At 37.8% G+C, this 27,319-nt stretch overlaps 1 protein-coding gene across 3 annotated transcripts in view; it reads left to right on the top strand.

The window, feature by feature from the left end:
- FRMD3 (FERM domain containing 3) overlaps positions 1–27,319 on the top strand; it is a 142,913-nt gene that overhangs the window by 54,212 nt on the left and 61,382 nt on the right. For 2 of the 3 annotated variants that reach the window (XM_071581297.1, XM_071581294.1), the window contains exons 2-3: positions 10,659–10,763; positions 21,899–21,941. The exons of the other annotated variant lie outside the window; for it this stretch is intronic. In XM_071581297.1, the coding sequence (XP_071437398.1) occupies positions 21,935–21,941 (7 nt within the window). In that variant the 5' untranslated portion in view covers positions 10,659–10,763; positions 21,899–21,934. The remainder of the gene's footprint in view (positions 1–10,658; positions 10,764–21,898; positions 21,942–27,319) is intronic. 3 annotated transcript variants of the gene reach the window in all.

The raw sequence follows: 27,319 nt of genomic DNA, 5'->3' as shown, positions 1-27,319 counted from the left end.
AAAACTCCCAACGTTTAAAAATGTATTATGGAATATTTTTGCCCTTCTTTTTTTGTTCAGTTTTGGCAGAGAGCTAAAATTTTTTTAAATACCAAAGATAGTAAATTGTGTCCTGAATAGACATATGTGATGTTTCTGTAAGGTCAGAAGCTGCAGTGGGAAAAGGGAATTGTCCTTTGGTGTGTAATTCAAGGCTTCGCTTTCCAGTTACTAGGTGTAAAGAAATGGTTGGAACATCCTAGGATTTATTTTGGGGGTGGGGATCTTAAAAGAGATACAAGAGTCACTAGTGCTGAGAAGAAAAAGTGTGATGAGTTCTCAACTTAGTCAAAAAGGAGGCATTTTAATAGTGTGTAAATATGTTCCATGACTGAAAGATGTGAAAACCAGACCAGTTACTGAAACATTAAAAGGCAAGGTCAGCTTGCCTTTGATCTCTGCTGAGTGCGTGGGAACAGGAAGTCTGGGCACAGGACAGAAACATGAAGATGAATCTGACACAGTAAGGGAAGAAAAGTGGAACCTAGTAAGGGTGAAAAGGTTATGGGATCTGTAAAATGTATTGCTTTATTATCTTCTTTATTTGCAGCTGTGGCTAATGGAACAAGTCTGTAAAGCTCTCCATTTGGATTTTTTAAAATGTATTGTGCATTTTGCAGTGATGTATAACAGAAATTTAAAAAGATTTCTTGTTTTAAATCTGGATTCTTATAATAGTTGTTAAAAGAGTGAAAAAAAAGTTTTACCGTATTTGTAATTTTGTGAAGTGATGATTAAAAATGCAAAGGTTGCTTTGGCTATTCTGTCAAATGGTGGTCTTATTATAGGTAGTGCTAATGAGACAGTTCATGTGTTCTTCAAGGACTGAACAACCTCCAGAAAGAGAGAAAGAAAGTGAAAAATCAATCCAGGTTTCCTAGTCCAAAAAAAAAAGAGTTTGTGAACTGGGTACTTTGGCAGAGGGACAGAGGCTTGTATTGCACAGAGAATGAGTTCCCTTCCTGGTTTCAGTAGCTGACTTTTATTAAATAGCATCGGGGTGCATTGGTGGGGGTGCTACATCCAAGGAAAGCTTCTTTCTCCAGTGTTTTCAATCTACCATAAGTTTGCTTTTCCGATGATTGTATGTCTAATCTCACAAATTTAATGATACTTGTTTTCCTTCAAAACAAGCACTTAACTGAGGCTGTAGTCATATATTCTTTTTGTTATGTAATCTCTTAGCCTTGCACCTCAGTCTCATAGTCTTTCAAATGGGCATTAATTCAGCAGTTAGGAAATTTTTCCTGCTAAGGATTATGTTCCATGATCTTCCTTTTCTTCCTCTATTCCTCCCACCCAGAGCATGCTCACCCCATGTCATGCTTGTGGGCATTCATTTTGTATTTTCTCATGCAAGGAAAGGAACATGGGGATAACCCCAAGCTGGGGAGAACAGGCATTCCGCTGCTCTACTTGTCACTTCTTTCAACTTGCTCTTCTCTGCTGGGGTCATGTTTTCCCAGTTTGTGTGAAACAAAAATGTCGATGTTCCTGCATGACCCTTACCAAGGCTGGGGTTCAACACATTCAGCTGAGTCCTGAAATGTACTTGTCAAGGGACATTCTTGCAACAACTCTAGTTGCTTGTTCTTCTGTGAGCAGATTAACTAATCTGTGTCACACCAAGCTGATTATCCTTTCTGCCTGTGCTGAAGGAAGTGTCTTATTTGGCTAGAAGTATTTTTGGTTGTGTTTCTTTTTTAAAGTACTTTTGGGAAATAAGAGCACACTGCTATGTATTGGTTAGAAGAGGCATAGTTAAAGAGTGGTACATGGATTTGATTTTGAATATGTACTAATTTTTCTGGGACTGCTGAACCCACTGAGAAGATTTGGTATTGCCTGGAGAGGATTGTTGACTATCACCTGTACTAGGACACATTAGATAATTTTGTCAAAATCTTGACTTGGCTTTTAGGTTGCTTTGTAGGTGGGGGCTGAGAAGTCATTTTTGAAATCTCTCATCCAGTTTCCTAGATGTGGTATGATGTCAGGGATGCAAGAGAACAGGCAGAACGATGCTGGGTGTTGAATGAAGTGATAGATTTGTTGATAGAAAGAGTCAATTCTTTTTAAGAAATCAATAGTGCCTCAGATGGCATCACTAATGGAATCTGTTAGGGGAAGTGAGCAGTTAGTGCTGCAAACCTTTTGTCAAGCTGCCACTTCAGGGACACAAAACCTAAATGCCTAAGTATTGCAAATGTGTGGTGAGACAGAAAATGATGATGAGTCTTGTCAATGAAAGTTGTGTTTGTGCTTTCTTCAGTGGTTGCCTACCAGTATGGTGGAGACTTGAGAACTGCAGTAGGTGAACTATAAATATTTATTTTTATCATTTATAATTTACTCATGGATCTGAGTAATTTACTTGCAGAATAGCACTGAGGTCAATAACTTACTGTGTGAAAGCTATAATATGTCTTCACTTCTGCTATCTAAGTTTTACTGTATAGTAGAATATAATTCCCATTTTCCATAGTATTTTAGGATAGTTTCCATTGCATGCAACTGACCTTGTATGATTTTTAATGTGGTGTAATTATCTGTTTTCCCCCTTCATCTTTTATTATTGGACTACTATGCTTATAAAATAGCATCTAATTCAAGAGAGGGTAAAATTATGCTTTTATGGACAAATCTGGCCATCTGTTGCAAATCAATAGTGCAAAACTAAAGAAAAATAAGTAACTTCAAATGGTCCATTTCCCAACTGAGTTTGCACGTAAGAGGGACTTGACAAGCACGTTTCTGACCTCATTGCAGCAGATATTTCTGGGTAAATTTTCAATGCTGTGAACATTGAGCCGTGCAGTTTCATGTAAGATTAATAGAGCTTCCACAGCTGCATTCACACATACAACCTTGAAATTGCTTGCCCCTTATTTCTTTTCTTACCAGAATAGACTTTCTTCACATTCTTCTTTTTTTATTTTCTTTCTCCTTTATCTTTGAGATGCATTTGCATATTTGTTGGCCAAAGGAACAGTAGACAGAGGCTGATTTGTGGCTTTTTTAGTTTAATATTTTAGTTTAAATTTCTGTATTAAATGTAGCAATTGAGGTTCAACTGATAATTCAGGGCTTAGAAATTTGGGTTTAAAGACAGATACATTTGTGAAAAGATCCATCATCAAGACCCATTCCACGTTACCAAATGAGTTCTAAAACCAGGGAGCATTTTTGTGGGCAAAGGTTATCACTGCTGACTGCTAAATTGCCTATGAAATAAAATGGGCATTGATTCTCTAGGGCTATCTTGCATGTGTTCACATTCTTTTATACATAACAAAATATATAAAATGTATTAACAGACAAATTTAAAAATCCACCCTTCCCTACATTCTAGGGTTAGACAATGTTGTTGTAAATTATGGCTCAGTAATTTAGTTCTATGAACTAGTATATTGAATGAAATATATACTTAAGAGATAACTAATACAAAATAATGGGTGGAAGATAACACGTATAATTAAGTAAATGCCAGCTACTTTATTGCAATGTCATGTTTTATGCTTTTCGTTAAAAATCATTGGTACTGCTTTTCCCCCCTTTTTTTCTGGTTTGTAGAAATGCAATTAATTCCTCACTGTGAACAAAAGGAAAAAATCTGGGATAAATACTTTGCTTCTACAGTACAATCTGCCAGTTCCAATTTGTTTGTGTGCTTTTTTTTTCAGCAAAAGTGCGTTAGATTTTTGTTCTGTAACTTTAGCAACAATAAAAGAAATAAATTAAAACTGGCTTTTCTAACAATTGAGAAAACTTTCCAGTTAAATGTTGTATTACAGACTTCCAGTATATAATCAAATACTTCAAAATATAGTGCTGATTATGGCAGGAATTCCTTTAAAGAAGTTGTAACATTTTAGTTGAGCAATGAAACAGGCATGTTTTAATTGTTCTTTGAAGTAAGTATGTAATGTCCAGTTCTTGTGCAACTTCTTCAGATATTCCTGTTGCTGTTTCCAAAGATGAAACAAAAATGGCTAAAATCTTGTCTGTGTATCTGTTTTGTGAGTATTTGCTGTCATTTGTAGTTTCAGTGAGTCCATAATTCCAAAGAGCCATAAGAAATTTGCACAGCGTGTTGAAGGTTGTCAGGGTTAGGGATGGCCAAATGTTGCCAGCTTGGAGCTGAGGCTGTTTCACCTCGCTGGTTTTGGTTGCTGCAGAGTGAGGATTCTGTTTTTGATGTTGCTCTTCAGGCAGGACTTAAAAATTCATCTAGAAGACACTGTGAAATTTGGGCATGCCTTGTTGCCTACCTTCTCTGTGTCCTTTGCCCTTCTGCCTATTCAGCTCCAGAGGGTTGATATTAAAGGAGTCCCACTTCCATGGCACATCCCCACTTCCAAAGTGATGCTTGGTAAACTCTTTTGTTATGCCACTGGAAACAAATGAAAACATGGTGACAGCTGTCTCAAAAGTGACGTGAGCAGTGAAGTGCTCCCAGATGTCCTTTTATAGCCACACTTCTGTGCATGAGAACTGACTCCCATACTGAACTATGGAATAATTGCTGGTGAAATGGAGGATGTGTTCCTATTGGGATTCAAGTGATTTCTGTCATGAAAAGCCTAGAAGACATATGATCTCATTGCTGGAAGAGGATATCCGAAGGCAATTCAGAAATATGAGATGTGGCAGCAGAAGACACAGTTTAGCTCTGTTGCTTTTTATAATTTTTGTTAGGTATTGTCAACAGAACTATGTGTTTCTGTTTTCAGTGGGTGCCTTAGAGGCACTTCTTGGTTTTCTCCATTTTTCTGATTGGATTAGTTTTCATTCTGTGGTGTTATGATCATTCTCAAATACATATATTTAAGTCTTTTACAACCACAGGACTTCAAATATTTTACACACTAAAGAAAATAAGCATAAAAAATCAGGCATTATGCTTGCCTTGCTTGACAGCCTGAATTTCCATTTAATTAAACAGAAATGCTGGATTAGTTGTGGTTTTAATATATATATATATTTGGGGGGTTTTGGTGCGTTTGGTTTTGATTTGGGTGGGGTTTTGGTTTTGGTTTTGGTTTGTTTGTTTGTTTTTTAATATTTCCTTTGGGTTTTTTTTAAGTGGCTTTACATGTAAGCAAGCTCTTCAGTATATGACCAGTTTTACACAGAGAGTCACTCTTGGGAACTGTTTGCACAACTTAAGACACTTACGGGATGAGGATTAAAATTCCCAGTACAAACAAATACTATGCTTAGAACTCTGCACGGCTGCTTAGTAATGTCAGTGGCTTCCTGACGGAGATAAGGACAGCTGGCAGAACTTCAGTGGTTAGATAACAGAGCAGAAGCCTTGTGTTTAATCTGCTTGTGGCTCTTACTCTTCCTTGTGATGATATTCAGATAAGTAGACACAGAACTCCACAGCAAAGCAAATGCAAATGGGGAAGACATTTCACTGAATGCAAGATCTTAAACTGCTATAAATAGTTCTTTCATTTTCAGTCTTGTGAAACAGTCATAAATGTTTTGTGATCTCATTTTCCGTCATCAGAGAATGATTAAATTGGAAGAAAAAAATACACTCTCCCTTGCTTTTTAAGCTGCATAAAGATGCTAGGAGTAAAAAAAGAAATCCTTACCACAAGGATGAGATGATGATAATGTGTTAGACTTAAACTGCCCAAGAGCAACAAATGTTGTTTGGGTTAGTTTCTGTATAACAGAAAAATTATCAAGAGATTGGGTTACTCAGTCATAAATGTGTAGAGTTGCAGAAATGGAAGCTACAATAAGAATGTCTGGTAGGGAAAATGAAACTATGGAGTGTCTTACTTCCTAGAGCTAAGGAGCAAACTCAGTTTGTCCCATGGGTCCACCAAAAGAAAACTCTGTATGAGCATGTTTTCTTGTCGTATTGGAGTGAAGAATGTCCCTTGTTTTACTTATTTCTTTTGCAGCAGCTGGTAATTTAATTTGATCCATATTTGTTTCAATAGAAAACTTTTGATCCAGCTTAAAAAGCAGAGTTTAACAGTTATTTGCAAGTTGACCTTCTGTGTTCAGGGATTTTGTCATTTACATGGCATTATATCCTTTGCATGTGTTTTGGGATTTGGTGCGGGATTTTAGTGGTTTTAAGGTCAGATAGTCAAATGCAGCCTTAGGAAAAACATGCTTGTCTGTGCCAATTTATCTAAACAAATCAGGGAGTCATTCCTCAAATTATTTATAGGAATCTCCAAAAGCCTAATTTTGTGTTGAGTGTATGAAATGTCTACATTACAGGGCTTTAAGACATCATATAGATTACGAGATAGCTTTGAGATAACTTTGAATTAATGGATGTAGAAAAAAGTGACTTGTTTAACACGGTATTTTTTCATTGAATGTAATGTATTTATTAGAATCTAGGATATTTTGTATCACTTGCTTACACACTTTTGTGACTTGTTTCTGCCTGCCTATGTCTTCTATACTGGAGAACTGCTGATGAATTCTGGGTAAACAATGGTATAATTATCAAAGGGTTGAATTGTGAAAATTTTATAAGTATGACTTGATTTTTGCACCTAGATTCCTGTTGTTTGTGGCTGACATTCTTCAGTAGTGTTTGAAGTAACAGCTTTTTTTAGTGATGTAACTTTTTGTGTTCTGACAAACATCCTGAAAAGTAATGTTAAGAATATTTTTCTGAATTACTTAAAAGTGCTTTTTTTGGTGGAAGGGTTTGGGGATTGTTTTTGTTTGTTTGTGTGTGGGTTATTTGTTTGTTTGTTTGTTTTTAAGGGTTGCTTAATGGGAAAGCTACATGGCAACTGTCTGAAATTTCAGGCAATGCTTTATATTCATTATTCTGTGACCCAAATCCATTCCTCTGCTCTGTTGTGGATGACTGGCAGTTCCTAATTTAATTTATCCAGACTTTTTCACAAATGAGAATAAACTTTGAATGTAATGTATTCTTTTGTAGTATGAGAATATGTAATAATATGTAATAAGTGTATCAAAGAACATGGGAGATGAGAAAGAACATCAGATTCTAAAGCTCAGGAAAATTTGAAGCATTGTTAGGGAAGTGTAGAAAGTGTCTTTGTATGCTGTTTGCAGGAAACGAATTTAACAGCCATTGCCCATCCTTCTTGGCACACAATGTATTATGAATTTGAACTTGATGTGCTAAGTATTTTCCCCTGTGTATCAATTAAGATGAGTTTTTTTCAAATTTCAGGTATTTAGAAAGCATTAACAGTGACCATTTATGAGAGAATGTCTTATGGAAACATTATTTACACCATATATGTGCCAATATAGCCACTTTTATACATCTTGAATATTTTTTAATGTTTAGTAATGGACTGAAGTGTATACTAACTAAGGGTGAGGTTATTAAATAATCTCTTTTATTTATCCATGACAGGCTTAAAGATTCCTAGAGCATGAATTTAGCTTGGAGGCTTTTGTTCATTTGCTCTTTTTTGTTAGGTTTGTTTCCATCGTCTGTCTTCCAAGCAAGAAAACTAGGGCATCAATTCCTTTTAGAAAGAGGATGTTATTACTGAATTAAAAGCCACTATGCTCTCCATAGCCTTCTATCAGTTTCTTCAGGAACTCAAAACCTTGTGATTATTTAGCAAAGCAAAGAGCTTTTAAAGTGAAAAAAATTAGAATAGAACCTGTAGAAATGAGAAGATTGTACTACTGACTGTTTTCCAGTAACATCCCTGTCGCAGGTTTGGCCTAGCTTCTCACCAAACCTGGACTGCCCTCTCTCTCCCCCTTGAGTCCCCGTAGCAAAGGAAAAAAAAACTGAAAAAAACTGAAAAGAGAAGAACTCAAAAGAAATTGAACTGAATTAAAAAGGAATTATATTTTTCTGACATTTGCAAACACATATATACAATGTGTACACACCACGTGGGACCCTACCCTTAGGGAAAAGGGAGAAGGGAAAAAGGGGGAAAAAACAAACTAAACAACTTGTTAACCAGAAAAGAGGAAGAAACAAAACCAAACTTAAATAAATGAAACAGACAAATGCAATTAAAGGAGAAGAAGCATGAAATGATCTCACTCACGTCCCAGGCCAGGAACACCACAAGAACAGAACAGACCATCCAGGCTTCTTCCACACCCAGCTCCCTGGAAGAAGGAAAACTAAACTCTTCCTCTGTTACGTGGAAAACACGTGTGGAATACTTGTGATGTCTGCTTCCTTAGTTACACTCAGTTACTGAAGAAGCCATGGGTCAAAACCATTACATTCCTCTAATGCTGACACAGGAAAATATGACTAGTCTGGTTTCATCATTTCCAGTGTTTTAAAAATTGAATTTCTCTCTTACGCTCTTGTCATTAAAATCCATTTCTGTGTTTGGTTGTACCTTAGTCACCTAATAGCAGTTCTATTTAGTTTGCTGTAGAATAATCTTAAAAGTGTGTCCAACTTAGTTGTCACATGTGTAATGGAATGTCACTGTGCAATTTTGTCTTAATATTTTGGTGGTCTCGCGTAGTCACAAAACTTTGCATATGCTTATAAGATTTTAAGTTAGAAAACAGTTCGTGGAGATGTGACTTTATAGGCTCTTTTTATCAGTCACAGAGTGAGTTTTCTTTTTGCACTTTTCAGTCTTTGATAGAACTTTGCCCTTTGAGGAACTTTTCTTTATATTGTCACTAGGAAGTCCATACTAGTAACTGGGTACTGAACAAAAAAATGTCAGTGTATGTGCTAACCACTCTTAACAGTAAACAAGTTAATTTTTATATGTCTCAAGGCTGGAAGGAAACAATTGCAGAAGGAAGCCTGTTGCAGCTACGTAACATGGAAAAAGGTAGCAGTGCAGGGTGCAAAGCATGAGGTGTCATGACCATGTACAGAGTAGACAGATTGGGTTAACATCATTTGACAATGGCTGTTTAAAAATAGGAAACAGATTATGTAAATACCATCATGCAGACAGGGCAAAAGATATCCTGCAGGTAAGTAGCAGTGTATGGAAGAGTATAGGACACATAGTGAGGGGTAAATACACAGAAGCTACAAGATGGAAAAAGATAGGAGTAGTGGAAGTGGATGGCTTACACAGTAGGAATTAAAGCTGAGGACCTCATATCTAGGAAAAAGAAATCTGTTGATAAAGTAGTAATTCCATTGTGGCTGGAAGTGGATTTGAGAGGAGAAAAAGTCCATATGGCAGGGAAGGGAACATCTGCAGAAGCCTTGGAACACTGGAAGGGCAGTGCAGCTCTCTGTCAATGCCTTAACTGAGGGTGCTTTTTGTTTGTTCATTGGTGGAAACGAAAAGAATAGCAACTGTATCTACATCAGATTTCCTTATTGTAAAGATACAAAAGCTAGCAGTAGTTCAAGTATTGTTATGATTTTCTAGCTCTCCAGTCTTGAAGAATGTCTCATTTTTCCTGGGAGAAGCAGTAAGTCTCACCAGACAGTGGTGGACCTGAGGCCATTGTTCTTCTGCCCTGCCGAGCATGACTTCAGACAGGTCATGGTGCTTGTTTTGCCTCAGCTGCTCCTACATGAAATGAAGATGATTACAGTATCAATTTTGTGAAGTACCTCAGGAAATACAAGAGCTATTTCTTCAGTTTTGCTTGTCATGCTGTTTATGGCTTAAATTGCCTGTTTTTATAAAAAGGTTGATCAAGGCATAGCATTAAAGCTTTCAGGAGTAGTTTGGAGAAACAACTAAGTAATATTTTCATATAATGTGATTACATGCCCTGTGTAGTTTCTATTCAGTAGACATTAGAGAGCTAAGTTCAATTTGTTTCATGTCAGCAAAGGATAGAACTCACTATCTGGTCCACGGCAGAGTGTTTCACTGTAGGACCAAGGCAGACAGATAGAGGGGAAAAAATGCAGAAACTTGACACCATTATGTGGTAAAGTACCTTTGTCTGCTTAGAGCAGGGTGTTTCAGCAATCAGGTTTAGCCCTGTGTTAATATTAACACAAATCACAATTCAGAAAATGCTAGAAGAAGAAATGTGAAAACTCATGTAGGATCTCCATATTTGGCAGAGGATAAAGGAGAAATGAAACACAGTATTGAGATTGAAGAAAGCAGAAATAAAGAATGAGACTGTTTACCCAGTAATAGTGCAAAGATGAAAACACCTCTTTCAGTCATTTGAGCATTTTCCCCTTGTACTGTGGCACTGACTGGGAATTAAGGATCAGATCTTTTTTGTGTGGGCACTGCATAAAGATCCAGTAAGGTACTCACAGCCAAAACTGCAAGCAAACTTGGTGGATACAAAAAAGCCACACACTGGTTTGAAATTCTATATGTAAATGAGTATCTGTTATGCCATTATAGCATCTGATGGAAATATGATTACTAATAATATATTAAGTATTAGAAATTTTACAGCTATTACAGCAGCATGAGTTTTCCTGAAGTAGGCGTAGTAATGGTGTTTTCTTAACAATCCATTTGTGAATGTGCAGTAAGTGTATTGATCATTAATCTCCTGCATATTTTAGAGAAGATAAATGGTTAAATCCTTGTCCTTATCTGAATAACAACAAATTTCATGTGCCATTTGCCTTGACACTGTGATTAGATTTTGTAGACAGCAAGTTCAGAATACTGAACATAATGTATCAATTATTTCTCTTTTTACAGAGGGAAACCAAAGGTCAGTTTCTTATAGATCACATCTGCAACTATTACAGCTTACTGGAAAAAGACTATTTTGGCATTCGATATGTTGACCCTGAGAAGCAGAGGGTATGTATATGATCTCTGATTACATTTGCTTTTAAGTAATGCTAAATTAATTTTTTTGCAATAAGCATGTAAGTTCCAATGCAAAGGTATATATCTCAAAGGATTTGTACTTTGGCCATAACCTGTAGATATTCCTAAAGTGGCATTATTAATTTAATTTCCCCCTCAGTTCATCTGTTTAGTTTCAGGTAAATCAATGTATTCTCATTTGTGTAGTCCTCCTGGGAACTTGTGCTACAAGTGATCTATAGGAATGACTCAGAGTTAGCACACAGTAGCTCTAGGCTCTGGCAGTGCAGTGAAATTTGGGATTTTTAGTTTTCTATAGAGTATGCTTCTTTGGATATGTAGGCAGAAATCCTATTAACAGCTACAAGCAGAAATTCTGTTCCACTCATCACAGAGTGCAAGGACTTAAAATCTGTGATACATGAAACAGATGTGATTTGTCAGGTTGTGGGGGATTCTTCAGGTTGCTTCTCCCTAAGAGCATCTTTGCATCTGTGCAATAAAATTTACAGTCCTGTGCTCTAGGCTTTTGTGTGGACAGTGATTAGTCATTTTTCCTAGGTGTAAAGTGGTTCTGCAGCTTCTAATTTCTAGGGGATTTGCTACTGCTACCCCCTGCTTGGCTTCAGCTGATTTTTACAGTTTGAGAATACGAAAGAATGGTCAACACAGGAAGCAGAAATCTTCAGACAGTGAAATTCAGAACTGCTTCTTCACTGTGTCATCCTTCTGGTCTCAGGATTAAGACTTAGATATGACTTTAAATATCTTGGGGACATATACTGGCATTTAATATCTGTAAACAATAACCAGTTTGAAACTGCCATGACTAAACAGGAAAAAAACATTTTGCTGGATATCCCTAATCAGTTTTATCAAAAATCACTGGAATTGAGGAATCACCATCAGTTCAACCTTATAGAATTGCAACAGATTTGCATGGCTGAAGCAAATAGTTTCCATTGCAACCCCCTTTTAAAATGAAAATAATTAGCAGTTAGTCTGACCAGTGTTCTTAATTCTTCACGATCCTAAAATTTATAGAGCTGTTCACCTGGTTGGAATTCATGGGAAGATTAGGTGGAGTGCTAGATTAGACTACAACTAGGTAGGACTTAATGAATACTTGCTTCTATTGGGCCTTTCCGTCATCACTCAAAAACAGCTACAGAAAAGTTATTTTACTTAACAGGAGTCAGAAAGTTTTTTCTAGTAAAAACCTTGATTATTATTTTTTTTCCATCAGAATACTTTAAAAAACTTAGGGTCAGGAAAAAACACTTAAGAACTGAAACCCATTGTGATTCCTATTATATCATACCAAATATGGTTCCTATGTTTCTAAGAGTTGTTAGCTGATTGATAAATTTACGGCAGTGTCTTATCCATGTTGGCTATACAGTTTTATGTTTTTTGTTAAGTTTATGAAAGATTATACTGGAGCTGAAATTTTCTCTTGTTTAGCAGCACAAGACCATTTGAGAAACAAATTATGTTTTTACCTAAAAAATCTTGCACCTTCATTTTCCTTTCTATCCAACAACTGAGAATACTGTAGCCATCCTCTGTGGTAGGATGCCTTGTATCAACAGTTGCTAAATAAATTTAAACTTATATTTTCCATACATGCATTTTTTCTCATACTTTTAAGCAGACAGATAGCTTCTTCAGTTGAGTACTATATCTGTCACAGGTTTGGCCTAGCTGTTACCAACCCTGGACTGGCCCCCCTTCCCCCTCCCAGAACTCTCCCAGCAAAGGAAAGAAAAAAACTGAAAAGAAACGGACTCAAAAGACACTGAACTGAATGAAAAGAAGAAATTATATTTTCTAGCATTCACAACCACACTGTATGCACAGTACATAGGATCCCATCCTCAGGGGAAAGGGAAAAGGGAAAAGGGGACTGGTTAACCAGAAATTGGGAAGAAACAAAACCAAACCCCCAAAATAACAAATGAAAGAAACAAACACAGTTAAAAACCTCGAGGAAGGGGAACAAGCATGAAACAATCTCACCCAGGACAGGAGAACCACCAACAACCAGAGGGATCAGACTCCAGCCCTTCCCACCCGCTCCCCGGCCAAGGACAGGAAAAGATAAAACCACTCCTCCCCTGCTATGTGGAAAACACGTCTGGAATACTTGTAACTTCCTTAGATACAATGGTTACTGAGGAAGGGGTCAAACCATTACAATATCTTTATTTTAAACTCTCTTATGTCAGGCTTTATAAGGGACATTTCTTTGTACAGACTGAAAAGCTCTGATAATGAGTTTAAATCAACATATGTTACAATTCATCAAAATAAGCTATTTTTACATACACTATCTTCTATTGCCCCGTTGTCCTCTTTTGTTTGTTTGACTGTTTTAAGATTGGACTTTGAAATATTTAAACATAGAATGCTTTCCCTCAGAGTGGTTATTTCCTCTACACCAAACTTAATCCTTAGTTTTAAAACTGCAGTCAAGTCAAACGTTATAATAAAGGAATATTTTTTATGTCCTCTGGCTCCTCTGAATTTCTGATCTTGTAGAGCTTCACTTACATGAATCTTACTTCTGTATCAGATACAGATTCATAAATACCTCTTAGTGAGATGCAGAATTACTTTGAAACTTCTTCATCAGAAGACTGTTCTGATCTTTTCCTGATCTCAAAGAAACATGCTAACAAACAATCTCCTAGTAGTATAACAAGCATGAGGCTTTATGAATAATTATTTTAGAGCTTAAGCATTGTAGCTAGATAGAAGTTAATTTTTAAATGGCTCATGTCATGCTTTAGGAACAGCATTCCCCTATTTAGTGTTCCCGCTAAAAAGAAAACCATGAGCCCTTTTCTACCTCCACCCCTCCTCTGGTGGGAAACAAAAGGCAGAGACTACAAGTTGACATAAGAACAATTTACTATAAACAGCAATGAGACAAAAAATGAACAGTAAGAGCAACAATGGTAATAAAAATAAATTGTACAAAGAGTGATTTACAAGCAAAAATGCTCACCAAGCCCGGGAAAATGAAAAACAATGTCAGATGGACCCTACAGCCACCACACCTTTTTATTGACCACAAGCCACACCCACCCTCTTTCCAGAAATGAGAAACCCTTACTTCCAACCCCCCAGCAATGACATGAAGTGATTCAGAATAGCATGCCCACATGACTCCAGGCTCTGCCCCTCACAGCTACCATGAAAAATTAATTTTGTCCTGGCCAAAAGCCAGGACAACTCAGTAGAAAACTAGAGAAAATCATGGTGATGATCAAAATTATGCGATAGGTGATATCTCTTCTCACTCTTGTGTTTTAGTGGTTGTGAGCTTAAACACCTGAAATTCATGTTACTATAACCCCCCTGTGACTACAGAGGAGTAGTTGCTTAGGTATGTGGTTATAAACTGTAGCAAGTGTAAGGTATGATGGGGTCACTGGAGAAATGTGGTATGATTTTGGCCACTCTACAGAAGAGAGTACTTGTAGTTCTGTGGATGAAATTTCCAAAGCTCCATGGAATTCTTGCAGATCCCATCAAGGAAAAAGGGAGACACATTTTCTGCCATATATTGTTAGGGGTTGGTTAGTTGTGTTACAAAATAGAAATGGTAGTTCAATAGAGATCAGTAGGTGGAATTCACTGAGAGTTTCTCTCTGAAATTAAACGTGGATGTTTGACTGAGCACAATTGCTTTGAAGGAAAATGATAATTCATCCCCTACCAGTTAACAATGTGTGTGACACTGAACTTCAGTGCCCCATAGACAAATAAAGAGATATGGGATAATGTATAAAGTGAATATTGACTACTTTATGAATATTGGCTGACATGCACTCCTTTTAGTGTATGACATGGCTGTGAGAAATGGCAACACGTTATTTGTCTTTTCTTGGAATTGCATTTGCAGGAAAGTTGTTGTCATTACACCCTAATGAGACCTCAGCTATTCTGATCTAGATATCTGCATTTAAGAAATACCAGTTTCACTGAAGAGGGGAAGAGGAAAGAAAGAGAAGGAGTACTAAAAATATAAAGAGAATAGAGAGCTGGTTTATGAGATGATATTAATGATGCCTTGAGAGACTGCAAAAAACAGGATTCCAGCCAAGTTAGTGTGGGATGAGATAAAATGGTAGATTCTTTAATGTTCAGGCCTAGGGTCTTCAGGAACACATGATGCCATGCCCTTCAAACCCTGATTTCTATGTTTTTAAAATATTGTCCACCTCATCCCCAGTTCACACATCCCTCAGTCCAGCCCCATCCCACCCGCAACACACCCCATCCGGAACTGAGTCTGAGGGAGAGTGGGACCCTCTCTTCCTTGTCTTTCTCTTCCTCAGAACACACAGGGGTACTCGGAGGTCTTCCAGTGTTCTGGCTTCGAGGTTTTTGGCCCATGTTTCTTTCTCCTGGAGCAGGCTTTAAGATATTATTCAGCCTCCTACCTTGAAAAGAAGTCTAAATAACTAATAGAATTTTAGGTATTGATATGGGATAGGGGTCAGAATACATAAACATTGAACGTAAGCTGTTAGAAATATTAACACACTAAAATTTGCATTTTACTTCTTACAAGTACTTCTAAAATCTAAAAAATTAAAAATCGAAATTTAAAACCCCCTGAGGCGTGATTAAGAAGTGTATAACCTATTTAATACAGGAAAACAAAGACTAAGAAGGTATGGTTATGCATAAGAGTGTAAAATAGGAAGGAAAAGAAAGTTCATGCAGAGGTGGTGGTTTCTTAAGCTACTGAGAGCTGCACTGTCTGGAACAGCCAGTGGGTCAATTGGGCAAAAATTTTCACTAGGTTTGTGAATAATTTTAAGGGAATTCTCTGTAATTTTCTCAATGGAGTTTATATTAAACACTGACAAGGATAGAGACTATGCACCATCTTCTGAAGTTTCTTTCAAGCAACATGTAATAGGAGCTGAAACAAGAAAGCATAACTGTTTTTTTTAGGGACATTATTATAGACTCTGATGTAGGTAGCATACAACCCATGTTGCTTTGCCCAGTTTCTTGGAAGTGGTGAATGTCTCTGTTGTAGTTTATATTCGACTGCATAGTCTCTGTGTTTGCACAGAAAGGGCTGTGTCAATGGCTCCAAATGAAACTGCCAAAATCATGTATTTAATTCTGGCTTTCAGTGAATTATTCTTAATTGGCTCTTTGAATAGTTAAACTATGTGGCATAATAGTATATTATTATCTAGTGTACGCACACACACTCATGCACACACATACATATATATGAAATATTATGCACATTTACTCCTGCATTTAGTCTGCTAATGATGCTTGCCTCCCGTTTATTCTTATGTGATTTTTTTTGTGCAAAGATTTCAGAGTTGTTCTGAAAGCTAATTTGCAGTCCTTTTGCTTTGTAATGTATTGAGGGAGCTCAAGCAGGCAGAACTACCAGCTTTAATTCACCATAGATGTCTTCTTTCAGAGAATGCTACCAAAATGTAGCATTTTGACTTAGAAGTGTTGAAACATTTGACTGAGTTTGAGAATTTAGAAAATGAACTGTTTCAAATTTTTGGCTGCTCCTGATGCAATGTGTCAAAGTTTCTGTTTAGAATATTCAGAATTTCTGACTATGTGAAAAAAGTAGATAATTAGCTAATTGTCTTATGTTGCAACAAAGTTTTGAAATGTGGGAAAACAGCTTTTTTTCAAGTAAGTTATAATGTATATTCCTTTTCCCGTCCCCCACACCCTAGGCCAACTTTCATAGTAATCCTTTCCTATTATATAAGTAAACATGTGTGTATCTTGTGGGCATGCCTGAACATAAAAAAATTTCTGTAGTTTTCCATTTTCTATTCCAAACTGAAAAAGAACTCTGAAAGACACAAAAGAAGGCTGCAGGGTAGTATCTTTTATATTTTTGGATATGTGGAAGAGTAACAATGACAATGACATCAAATTATCTAGCTATTAAAGACTGTGTTCTACATCATATCTGCTGTCTTATCTTTCAGCATCACATTTGGATGTTCCTTTAGGGAAACTATGACTTAGGATAGATTAAAAAATGTCAGGACTGTACTAGTAGAATACAGTAAATTGCAGTATGTCCTTTTATGTCTAATGATAGTCCATTGGGAACAAATGAGTTCCTAAAGTTCATATTTTAATTTTTCACATGGACTCCTGAGAAAACTGAATGTATGGGATCACATTGCCTTTCTCCCTGACCCTCAGCTGTAGTAACTTTTTAAGCCAGATTTGGTCAGATTTGACTAACGAAGTGATAATCCCCCTGTATGTGGCATTGGTGAAGCCACATCTCTACTGCTCCGTTGAGTTTTGTGTCCCTCACTTTAAAAAGGACCTTGAGGTGCTGGAGTGTGTTCAGAGAAGGGCAACAAGGCTCAGGAAAGGGCTAGAAACCATGTCTTGTGAGGAGTAGCTGACAGAGCTGGATTTGTTTAGTCTCAAGAAGAGGAGGCTCCTAGGGACTTCATCGCTCTCTACAACTCCCTGAAAGAAGGTTGTAGTGAGGTGGAGGCTGGTCTCTTCTACTGTGTCTGCACTGAGAGGACAAGAGGAAATGGCCTTAAGCTGAGACAGGGGAGATTCAGATTAGATGTTATCAAAATTTTTTCACTTACGGTGGTCAGGCATTGGAATGGATTGCCCAGGGAGGTGGTGGAGTCACCATCCCTGGAGGTATTCAGGATACATCTGCATCTGGCGCTGGGTGATTTGTGGTTACAGTGACAGTGCAGGGTGGATGATTGGACTGGATTATCCTAAAGTTCTCTTCCAGCTTGATGATTCTGTGAGTCTCTATAGTTTTCAAATAACTTTCTGTATGGTTTCATGAAGGTAAGCTTCAACATTAGTGGATACAACCGTTTTATTTTGCTCATTGAGGGAAATGTTGTACAGCAAACTCACTCCAGGAAATCTAGAGATAGTTGCAATGGAGACATTGTAAGAACCCAGAAACCATCATTTGGAGCTTGTGCATCTTCATAGTTTCAAACAAGAAACACACCTGAAGGAGCTGTTACTGATTTTCCTATTCAAGGAACTGCTTACTGGTATATTTTCATGTATTAGATTATATACTGGGGGTAACGATCACACGTTTTCCTTGAGGAAATGCAGCATCACTAATTCTGCGCTAGATACTCTGTCTTGACTGAGCACCTTTTTTCATTTTTGGCCTGATATGAGACGTGAATAGCTTGAAACAATGTGGTTGTTCAGCATTTGTCACTTGAGCAGATTCCTTGTTGAAGGAGGTCATTGCTATTGAGGGCAATGGAAAATTGGACTGAAGGAAGATGTCAGTGTGGGGAAATTGACTTTCTGGAATGGTGCTTTTACCCTTGCATGGTGTCCTTTCTCACTGTGAGCTTTTGCTCTGAAAGCTGATAGCACATTAGCTGCTCAGCATTTGTGGGTAAGGAAGAACACACCTGGCCTTGCTAATGACTACTCAGTGCCACTTAAAGGCTGATCAGAGGTGAAGGCTCTATTTAAAAACTAAAGATAGCACCAGTCTGAAACACAGCATGCAATTGCAATGAAATCTTAGATGGCAATTCTCAGCATATTTTAGATATTCCAGCACTGTAAGTGATACCCATAATAGTTTGCTTACTCACCACTGGCACTTGAAGCACCAAGACTTGGTAGCTATTGCATGACTGACCTTCAATATCTCTGAGTATCTTTCTCTCTCTTTTCTCCTTCTGTGAGGATGTCTGTTTGACTGTTGATATACCCAGCTGCCACCCAAACCTCCTCTGGCAAAGAGATTAGAAATTAGTAGTGCTGAACTTGAATCTTCTCTCAAGATTCTTGATAATATGTGTTAACGGGATTAGAATCAAAGTCTTTTCTTCCCCTTCAAACAACAACCATGTTGCTAACATGCTCTCAATGAAACACAAGGCTCAGCCCCTGCAGAAATGATTTCTAATGATCATTAAGTACTATCACATATAAAGCGAAGCTGGTTTGAGGGTGTAAGCCATCATCCAATTAAAGCAGCCTTTAAGGACTACAGTGTCAAACATATGAGACAAAAATGAAACTGTATAAAATTGGATTTTTCTGCCCCTAGTTTGCACATTTTACTGCTAGTAGAGGAATAAGAGATTCTTGTTTCTAGCTCCAATGTTATACCTGACTGTCTTTGTTTGTGTGTTTTATTTGTCTTACAAAGTGTTAGCCTTACAATAAAGAGTGGAAAACACCTATGGACTGTTCCCACAAGGCAGTATGGCACACTGTATTTATGACATTTCTTTCCTGTTGAACATATAAAAGGCTTATAAAATTTGTCCTGACAAACTAACTCATTATGTTATGTTTTCCTTTCATCTGATTTTTTTTTTTTAGTTTTTCAGGAAAATTATTAAAAAAATATTGCTAATTGGAAAAAAGCATTTTGGAAAACCATACTTTTCAATTTAAAGTTTCTGCAGAAACCCTTTGACTGATTTATAGGAACCTAAATCTGGTCCTAGCTGTAACAGCTAATTAATCTTGGAATAAATATAGCTCGGATACTCTATGCAGTAGAGATAAGGCACAGGTATTAATTATTAATAGTCAATGCTGTAAGGCTGGAAGATAAGTTAGTACTCAGGGGAAAATCTTTCCTAAAACTCAAATTGAAATATTCAAGCAAATATAGGTGTGGCTATTTTCAGAAGTATTAGCAAAGACTAAGGCGTTTATCTTCCCCTGACAGTCAGAGTGCATTAAGCACCTTATTGCTGTGTCTCTGAAAATATCCACAAATTATAAAGTAACTGCACAGTTTTCTGGAAGATTCATCTTAATTGTGTACACGTTTGCAATCTTTTACCAACAGAAGGTCACCACAGTATTCTGAGTTTCTAAAAAGTGCCTGTCAGTACCATGACCTCCACGTGCAAGTGTAGACTGCTTATTTGTTCGGTGTTTTTTCAATCTGTTTTTAACCTGTGAAATTCAAGTCTTAGTGAAACATGTTTGCTTTTGGACATGTTAGGTAAATCTGTGTTTTGTGCACTGCATGAGTTTCATCCATGTTTCCCCTTTTTCTTTGTTACTGTGAATTATGAGAATTTCATATCTGCAAATTGGCTTTTTTTACCTCTGTCTTTGTAGAATCGATAACTGACTTTTTCAGCTCTAAATGCTGACCTGGTCTCTACTGATATTTCAGCTTGGTCTTTCAAAAGGAAATAGCAAAAAATTGTGTTGTGCTGCTGCTAGGTGAAAATACTGAATACTTTTAAACTCTCAGTTCCCTGGGAGCAGTACAGCATGGCTTACTGTCTTAGTTCCTCTTTGCTGCCTAAAGCTTTGACTAGGATTGTCAAGAACCTGGTGGGGTGGGTGTGTGAAGAGGTTAAGGAAAGAACATTTTCATATCTGTGTGTGTTGGCTGGTTTGTTTTCTGTGTATTCATTCCGGATTATGTATGTGTAAAGCAGTGCAGACTGTACAGGATTTCTTAAATGAGAATGCCTTTACCTTTTTATGATGTCTCCTCACTACCCATGATTCAGAATGTAAAATATTAATAATATATAGGTAAGATCTAAAAAAGGAATGAAATGAGCTAGATATTTCTGGTAAGTCAGTGAAACAGTCATTGCTGCCTCAGTTCTGTTTCTTTCATCTTTCCCCCCAAAAAGAGATACTGGGAAAAGTAAAGAGGTAAAGGATGATACAGGGCTGTTGTTTTGTTGTGGCTGTTGTTTGAAGTTTGGAGTTGTTATTTTTTTTGTTGTATTTGTCTTCTGAGGAGCAGAGTTCCATATCAGTCTCTCAGTGATAAGTGAGCTTCAAAAAGAAATATGTTGTGTTTATCTCCAATAGTGCTGTAAACTCTAGGCAGGAGTTTCTAAGCAACCATGGCATATAAACTGCAGAGATTTGAAAACATTCTTTCCGAGGTATGTGTTTTGTCAGAAGTTCTGTTTCAGAAAACTAATTGATAGTTATTCTGAATTCTTGAGATGTCACAATTTAAAAAATAATTATTTTCTGGTTGCTATCAACAACTCCTACAAATTATGTACACTTGGCCTTTCTTTGTAGAACTACTGTAAGTTATGAGGAAAAAATTGTAGAATATTTTAAGTATTCCATATGGTTTTATAAATGCTAGGTTTTCTTTTTGCAGTCATAGTGCTTTAAAGCTAGAATGAAAGGGTTAAAAATGAAATCCCTTAGTGCAAGGCCTTCCAGTGTTGATTATGCTTATTAAAAGTGAATACTATGCTTTTTGACCAGCTGCTTCTACAGCACAAATCTCATTTTAGTGTGGAGATTTTTTTGCTTACAGGAAAAATCCTAGTACAAAAGCTGTTGACTATGGTCAGAAGTGCACTTGAACATCAGCATGTTCTTTTGTTTACCAAAACATCCTCTTGAATGTTCAGCTACTGTTAGCAGGGGGTGTGCTAAGGCTCTGAGCTAAAATGTAAGCCTAGTTTTTTGTTACAGAAGCATCTGAGTTTATTTTCCAGGAGAATAAAAAAAAAAAGTCCTGCAATTACAGTCATTTCCTGGAAAGTTATGCACCTACTGGTAATCATACATATGTCTCTGTTGAGCATCAGCTGTCAGTATCATGAACATTTCCTGAAAAAATGCACTCTTTTTCCCTTCAGATTTATAGTTACTGGTAGTAGAAAACAGTAGGTTGTGTCCTGAGGATTTTGAATGAGAATACAGCACTTACACACCGTTTAATTATAAGAACTGTAGAAGACAGCATTAATGAACAGACCGTGTTAAGGTTTCTAAACAGCCTGTCCTACTATCCAATATGATGGTTCTTCCTGATAAAAAATGGCTTAAAGTGTAAAATTTAAATGTCTGCTGCAAACTGAGCACTAGAGCCTGTCACCTTTAAACGTGTCTTTGAAATATTTGTTTTATTTCTACATCAGCTACATCCATCTCATAGGGAGTGGTGACATCAAGTATGCTTATACATGCAATTCTTGTCTGGAGATACTTTTCCATTTTGTGTGTCTCAATGTGTCTCAGTGAAACAAAAATCTTACTTTCCATTTTTGGTACTAAACAGGGATGTTTTTGTCTACTGTGATTTGTATTAACCTCTGCTCTCTGCTTTGCCTTTTCAGCACTGGCTTGAGCCCAACAAGTCCATCTTCAAGCAAATGAAATGTAAGTGTCGGGAGCTCAGGTTTTTAAACTGATTTTGAAATGTCCAAAGGGTTTCTTGTGCTTCCATGCAGTAATTTAGAATATGTTTAATTTGTTTCTTGGTGCAAATAGGCCCTTCTTATCCTAAAAACTCCATGCTACTCTCATTTCACCATCTCACAAAGGGCTGCGTACCAAAAGCTTTTCCTTGCTCCTCAAGGCTAGGGCTGGAGGCCAGCAGGCATATGTGGTGTGGGAGATCTAGTGAGAAGACCTTAATGTTCAGGCTTTTATTTTCAATCAGACACAATTAGCCACTGAGAGGTGGTAATAAAAAATGGACTGTGGCAATTTTCTTCTTAGTCTTTTCTGGTTTTCTTTCTTCCTTGCCCTTGCTTCCTGACAATGCAGAGCATTGGCTTGAGATCATTGTTATAGTCCAGCAAACTCAGGTACTGCGGGCTAAGTGATGAGCTGCCACATGCAGAGGAAAACTTATGATCATTCTTTTTAAAAAGTGTCCTCAAAATAGGAATTTATTATTTTAATTATCTTTTTGAAAGGTTACAGTCTGGTTTATTACTTCCACTAAGTAGTCCAACTATGAAGACCTCTTGAGGAAACAGAACTACTTTGGTACTCAGAAGTTTATATCCAGTAGTGGAATACAGTTCTATTGAGCAATTCTGGAGACTTGACTTAGCTAATTGGAAGTGCTTTCTTAGTTGTTATCTATCTATCTATCTATCTATCTATCTATCTATCTATCTATCTATCTATCTATCTATTTTATGAAATGAGGGAAAATTTATTGTTACATTTTTTGTACATGGTTGTTCTCTGTTTTAATCATAAGTACAAGGTGCCTTTTTGTGGCAGATGGTGCATTTGCTTTAAAATGTGGTGAGGCTTAAAAGATTTTGTAATATGCAAAACCAGTTAATGCTGGATGTTGACTGGAATACTTCAAAAATTCTTCCATTAATGCAGCAGCAATAGTAAATATTGCAGCACGTGCATATATATGCATATATGCATACACGCATATACCTAGCATATTCAAGTGTGAACTGTTATATCTAATGTTTAGCTGGCTGGAGTGTTATCCAGTAAAAATTAAGTTCAAGAATGTCAAACTAAAACTAGGTTGTCCTCTTCAGCAATGCTAGTGAAGGAAGAAAAGAGTAACTGTAATAACTATGAATTATATTAATCTCTTTATTCCTTTCAATGCATTATTAAAAGTAGAATGTTTCTGGAATATATCCTCTAACCTGAATTTCTATCACCGCTTCCAACCAACGAAGCATGAGGGCTTATTCCTTTTGTTGCACTTTGCATAGCAACATATGCAGGAGCTCTGTCAACAGATGCAGTGCGAGTGTTTTGATTTATTCAAGACAACTCTACCTGCAGGTAGATGTTGTCTAGATGTGATAGATAGTAGTCCATGAATTCCATAGGTGAATTCCATGAATTCCATGGCGTGATGGTTTCATCAGAGGACTTGTGTGGCTTTTGTGATAGAATCCTAATCAAAACTCTAAAAACTGAAAAATGAATGCTTAGCGGAAAAAAAGCAAACTAAAAAGCAGCTAGCATAAGGTTATTTATCATGGTGAAAAGGTCTTAAAAAACAGAAGAAGGGAATGAGATCCTAACAGAGGAGTTGTGTTATCAGCCTAAGATTTAGGACACAGTATTAACTATGTGATTGGCAACTTCAGTGTAATATTATTGTAACTTCACTTTATCATTTGTCACAGATAAAGAAATTTAGTTGCTACAATAACCATTTAAGGAAACAAAATAAAGATATATCTATAGATATAGATATGTAATATATATGTATAGAATCCATGTAGATCATGTATAAGTGTATATTTTGCTCCCACTGAATGTTTTTGTAACCATTTGGCATCAGGAACGTTTTGATTCATTTCTCTAAGAATAAGCTATATTAATGTACAGCACTAAAATTTTTTAAGGGCATAAGATTACATTTTATTTTATCTTAAAATAGTCAGTTTATTGTGAAAAGGTTTAGACTCAGGAAAGGAAATTATTGATATTTATTTGCAAAGTACCCCAGATTCAGGTGACCCAAGTGAGGACACTGAAATTAGTAGTAAGTGGAAAGTGTAAGAAGTGAAGCAATTAAGTGACTGGTTAATTAATAGAACATACATTATGTGTATATGACTTCTGGAAAAAATGGCAATGTAAAGCTACTTGGTGACTGGGTTAAATGGTTGTTTCCTTTTCTTTCTTTGCCATCAAGGATTTCAGGAAATAATGAAAAGATCTGTGTTGTAAGAATAGACTTTCATTTCCTCTGATTCAAGATTAGGATGTACTAATACTAATGATTCTAAAAGTTGTAAATTCAGTTGAATGTTTAGATTTACATAGAATTAGGAAGCACTTGATACGTGCAGAAAAAAATCAAAAATGCTCTGTGTTTGAGGTCAGCTATTTGTGGGAAACTTAATTTTCCCTCAGCACAGTACCAAGTTCTTCAGTATTTTTATTCATGCAGCTCAGCATTGCCAAGTATTCAGAGCAGAAAGGGACTGACTGGTAGTAGTCTTTTAATGCAAATTTTAGTAGGTACTAGATTTCATGGGCCACAGTATCATTCAGGCATAATCTCTCTATATAGTCAGGTTGTACGGAAATCACAATGTGGCAGCTAAACATTTCTTTACTGGGATGGAATGTTGTATGATTGAAGCTCCTGATAGGGTTTGGCTGCTGCTTCTCCAACAGTTATCAGGTGTCTCAGAGGCAAGGCTTGCTCGTTAGCAGGGGGTTGAGAAGGCTTGATAAGGGAGGGAAAGGAGGTGGTCTGGGTTTGTTGTTTTTTTTTTTGTTTGTTTTGGTTCTTTTTTCTTCTCTTGTTTTTTGTTTTTTTTTTTTTATTTCCTCCAAAACGCAAGGCAGTCATGAGTTCCAAAAAAATGAAAGCCATTGCTGCTGTTACCAGTAGAGGTGTGTCAACACAGATAGAATCCTCTGAAAAGGATGCAGCCACTCAGGGCTCTGGCTGCACAGACTGTTTGAGCCTGGAACTGCTACCAGAGGACAGTGTGAGAAGCACCTGCATACGATGTGAGCAGGTGGATGATTTGCTGTGTCTGGTGGCAGAGCTAAAGGAAGAGGTAGATAGGCTCAGAAACATAAGGGAGAGTGAAAGGGAAATTGACTGGTGGAGTCACACCCTTTTGACCCCTAAAGAAGCCCAGCAGGAGGTGGTGAAGCCCAACCCCTCCTGCCATCAGGCAGGCAGAATGGACCATATGGATGGGGAGGAATGGAAAAAGGTGCCTGGTCATAGAGGCAAAACCACCCCCTCTCGACCCCTTTCACCTACCAGGGAGCCCTTAAAAAACAGGTTTATGGCCCTGGACTCAGAAAGTCTGAGAGAGGACAGTCAGGAGGAAGATCTGTCTACAAGGTCTTCTGGTTACCCCCTGTCTGTCAGGCAGATTAAAACTACAGATAAGAGGAAAAAGAGAAGGGTTGTTGTAATCAGAGACTCCCTTTTGAGGGGAACTGAGGGCCCTATATGTCGGCCAGACCCGTCCCACAGGGAAGTTTGCTGCCTTTCTGGGGCCAGGGTGAGGGATATTACCAAAAGACTTCCTAAGCTTATCCAACCCTCAGACAATTACCCGCTGTTGGTTGTCCAGGTTGGAAGTGATGACATTAATAAAAGGAGTACCAGAGTAATTAAAAAAGATTTCAAGGCTCTGACCTGACCACTTCATGGTACAGGAGCACAGGTAGTAATTGCCTCAGTTCCTGTGCTAGCTGGGATGAATGAGGAGATAAATGAGGAGAGGTTTAGGAAAGTCCAGCTTACCAATAGGTGGCTTAGGGACTGGTGCTACCATCAAAAGTTTGGGTTTTTTGATCATGGCGCAAACTCTGTGTTGCCCAGTCTCCTCAAACCAGATGGGCTTCATCTGTCTAGGAAGGGCAAAAGAACTGTAGCCCATAAGTTGGCAGGGTTGGTTAGGAGGGCTTTACACTAGGTTTGAAAGGGGAAGGGACAGCAACTGAGCTCTCCAGAGATAGGCCTAAGGGCATAGAGCCCGAGTTGAGAGTAAAATCAATGGCCCAGCTGAAGTGCATGTACACTAATGCACACAGTGTGGGAAACAAACAAGAGGAGCTGGAAGCCATAGTGCAGCAGGAAGACTATGACATAGTTGCTGTCACAGAAACATGGTGGGATGACTCACATGACTGGAGTGCTGCTATGCAGGGCTACAAGCTCTTCAGAAAGGACAGGCAGGGAAGGAGAGGTGGAGGGGTGGCTTTATATGTTAGAGAGTCTCTTGACTCTGTTGAAGTTGAGGTCAGCAGTGACAAGGTTGAGTGCCTGTGGGCCAGAATCAGGGTCAAGGCCAACAAGGCTGCCACCCTTGTGGGTGTCTGTTACAGACCACCCAACCAGGATGATGAAGGAGATGAATTATTCTACAAGCAGCTGGCGGATGTCTCAAAATCTCCAGCCCTTGTTCTTGTGGGTGACTTTAACCTGCCAGATATCTGCTGGGAGCTTCATACTGCAGAGAAGAGGCAGTCAAGGAGGTTCCTGGAGTGTATAGAGGACAATTTCCTTCATCAACTGGTAAATGAGCCTACCAGGGGTAAGGCCCCGCTAGACCTACTGTTTACAAACAGAGAGGGGCTGGTAGATGATGTAGTGGTTGGAGGCCACCTGGGACATAGTGACCATGAAATAATAGAATTTTCAGTCCTCAGGCATGTAAGGAGAGCCATCATTAAAACCTCTACTCTGGACTTCCGGAGGGCAGATTTTGGCCTATTCAAAAAACTGATTCAGAGCATACCCTGGGAAACAACCTTTAAAGGCAAGGGGGTTCAGGAGGGATGGACATGTTTCAAGCAGGAAGTTTTGAGTGCACAACAACAGTCTATACCAGTGTGCCGAAAGGCCAGCTGGAGGGGAAGACAACCGGCTTGGCTAAATAGGGAGATTCTGAAAGAAATCAGGGAAAAAAATAAAGTTTACAGACTGTGGAAAAAAGGGCTGACTACTTAGGAAGAACTTAGGAAGATAGCTAGATCACGCAGAAAAAAATTCAGGGAAAGAAAAGTGCAATTTAAGTTAATTTGGCTAATTCAGTTAGGGAAAACAAAAAGTCCTTCTATAAATACATTAATAACAAAAGGAGTGGCAAGGAAAACCTCCATTCTCTGTTAGACTTGGAGGGAAATATAGTTAACAAACATGAGGAGAAGGCTGAGGTACTTAACACCTACTTTTCCTCAGTTTTTAGCAGTAAGAGAGGTGGCCCTCAAGACAACTGGCCTCTGGAACTGGTAGACAGAGAGAGGGAGCTGAATAGCCCTCCTGTATTCCAGGA

Source organism: Pithys albifrons, chromosome Z (genome assembly GCF_047495875.1).
Source record: "Pithys albifrons albifrons isolate INPA30051 chromosome Z, PitAlb_v1, whole genome shotgun sequence".
Classification (NCBI taxonomy): domain Eukaryota; kingdom Metazoa; phylum Chordata; class Aves; order Passeriformes; family Thamnophilidae; genus Pithys; species Pithys albifrons.
This window is presented reverse-complemented; position numbering and strand designations above follow the sequence as displayed.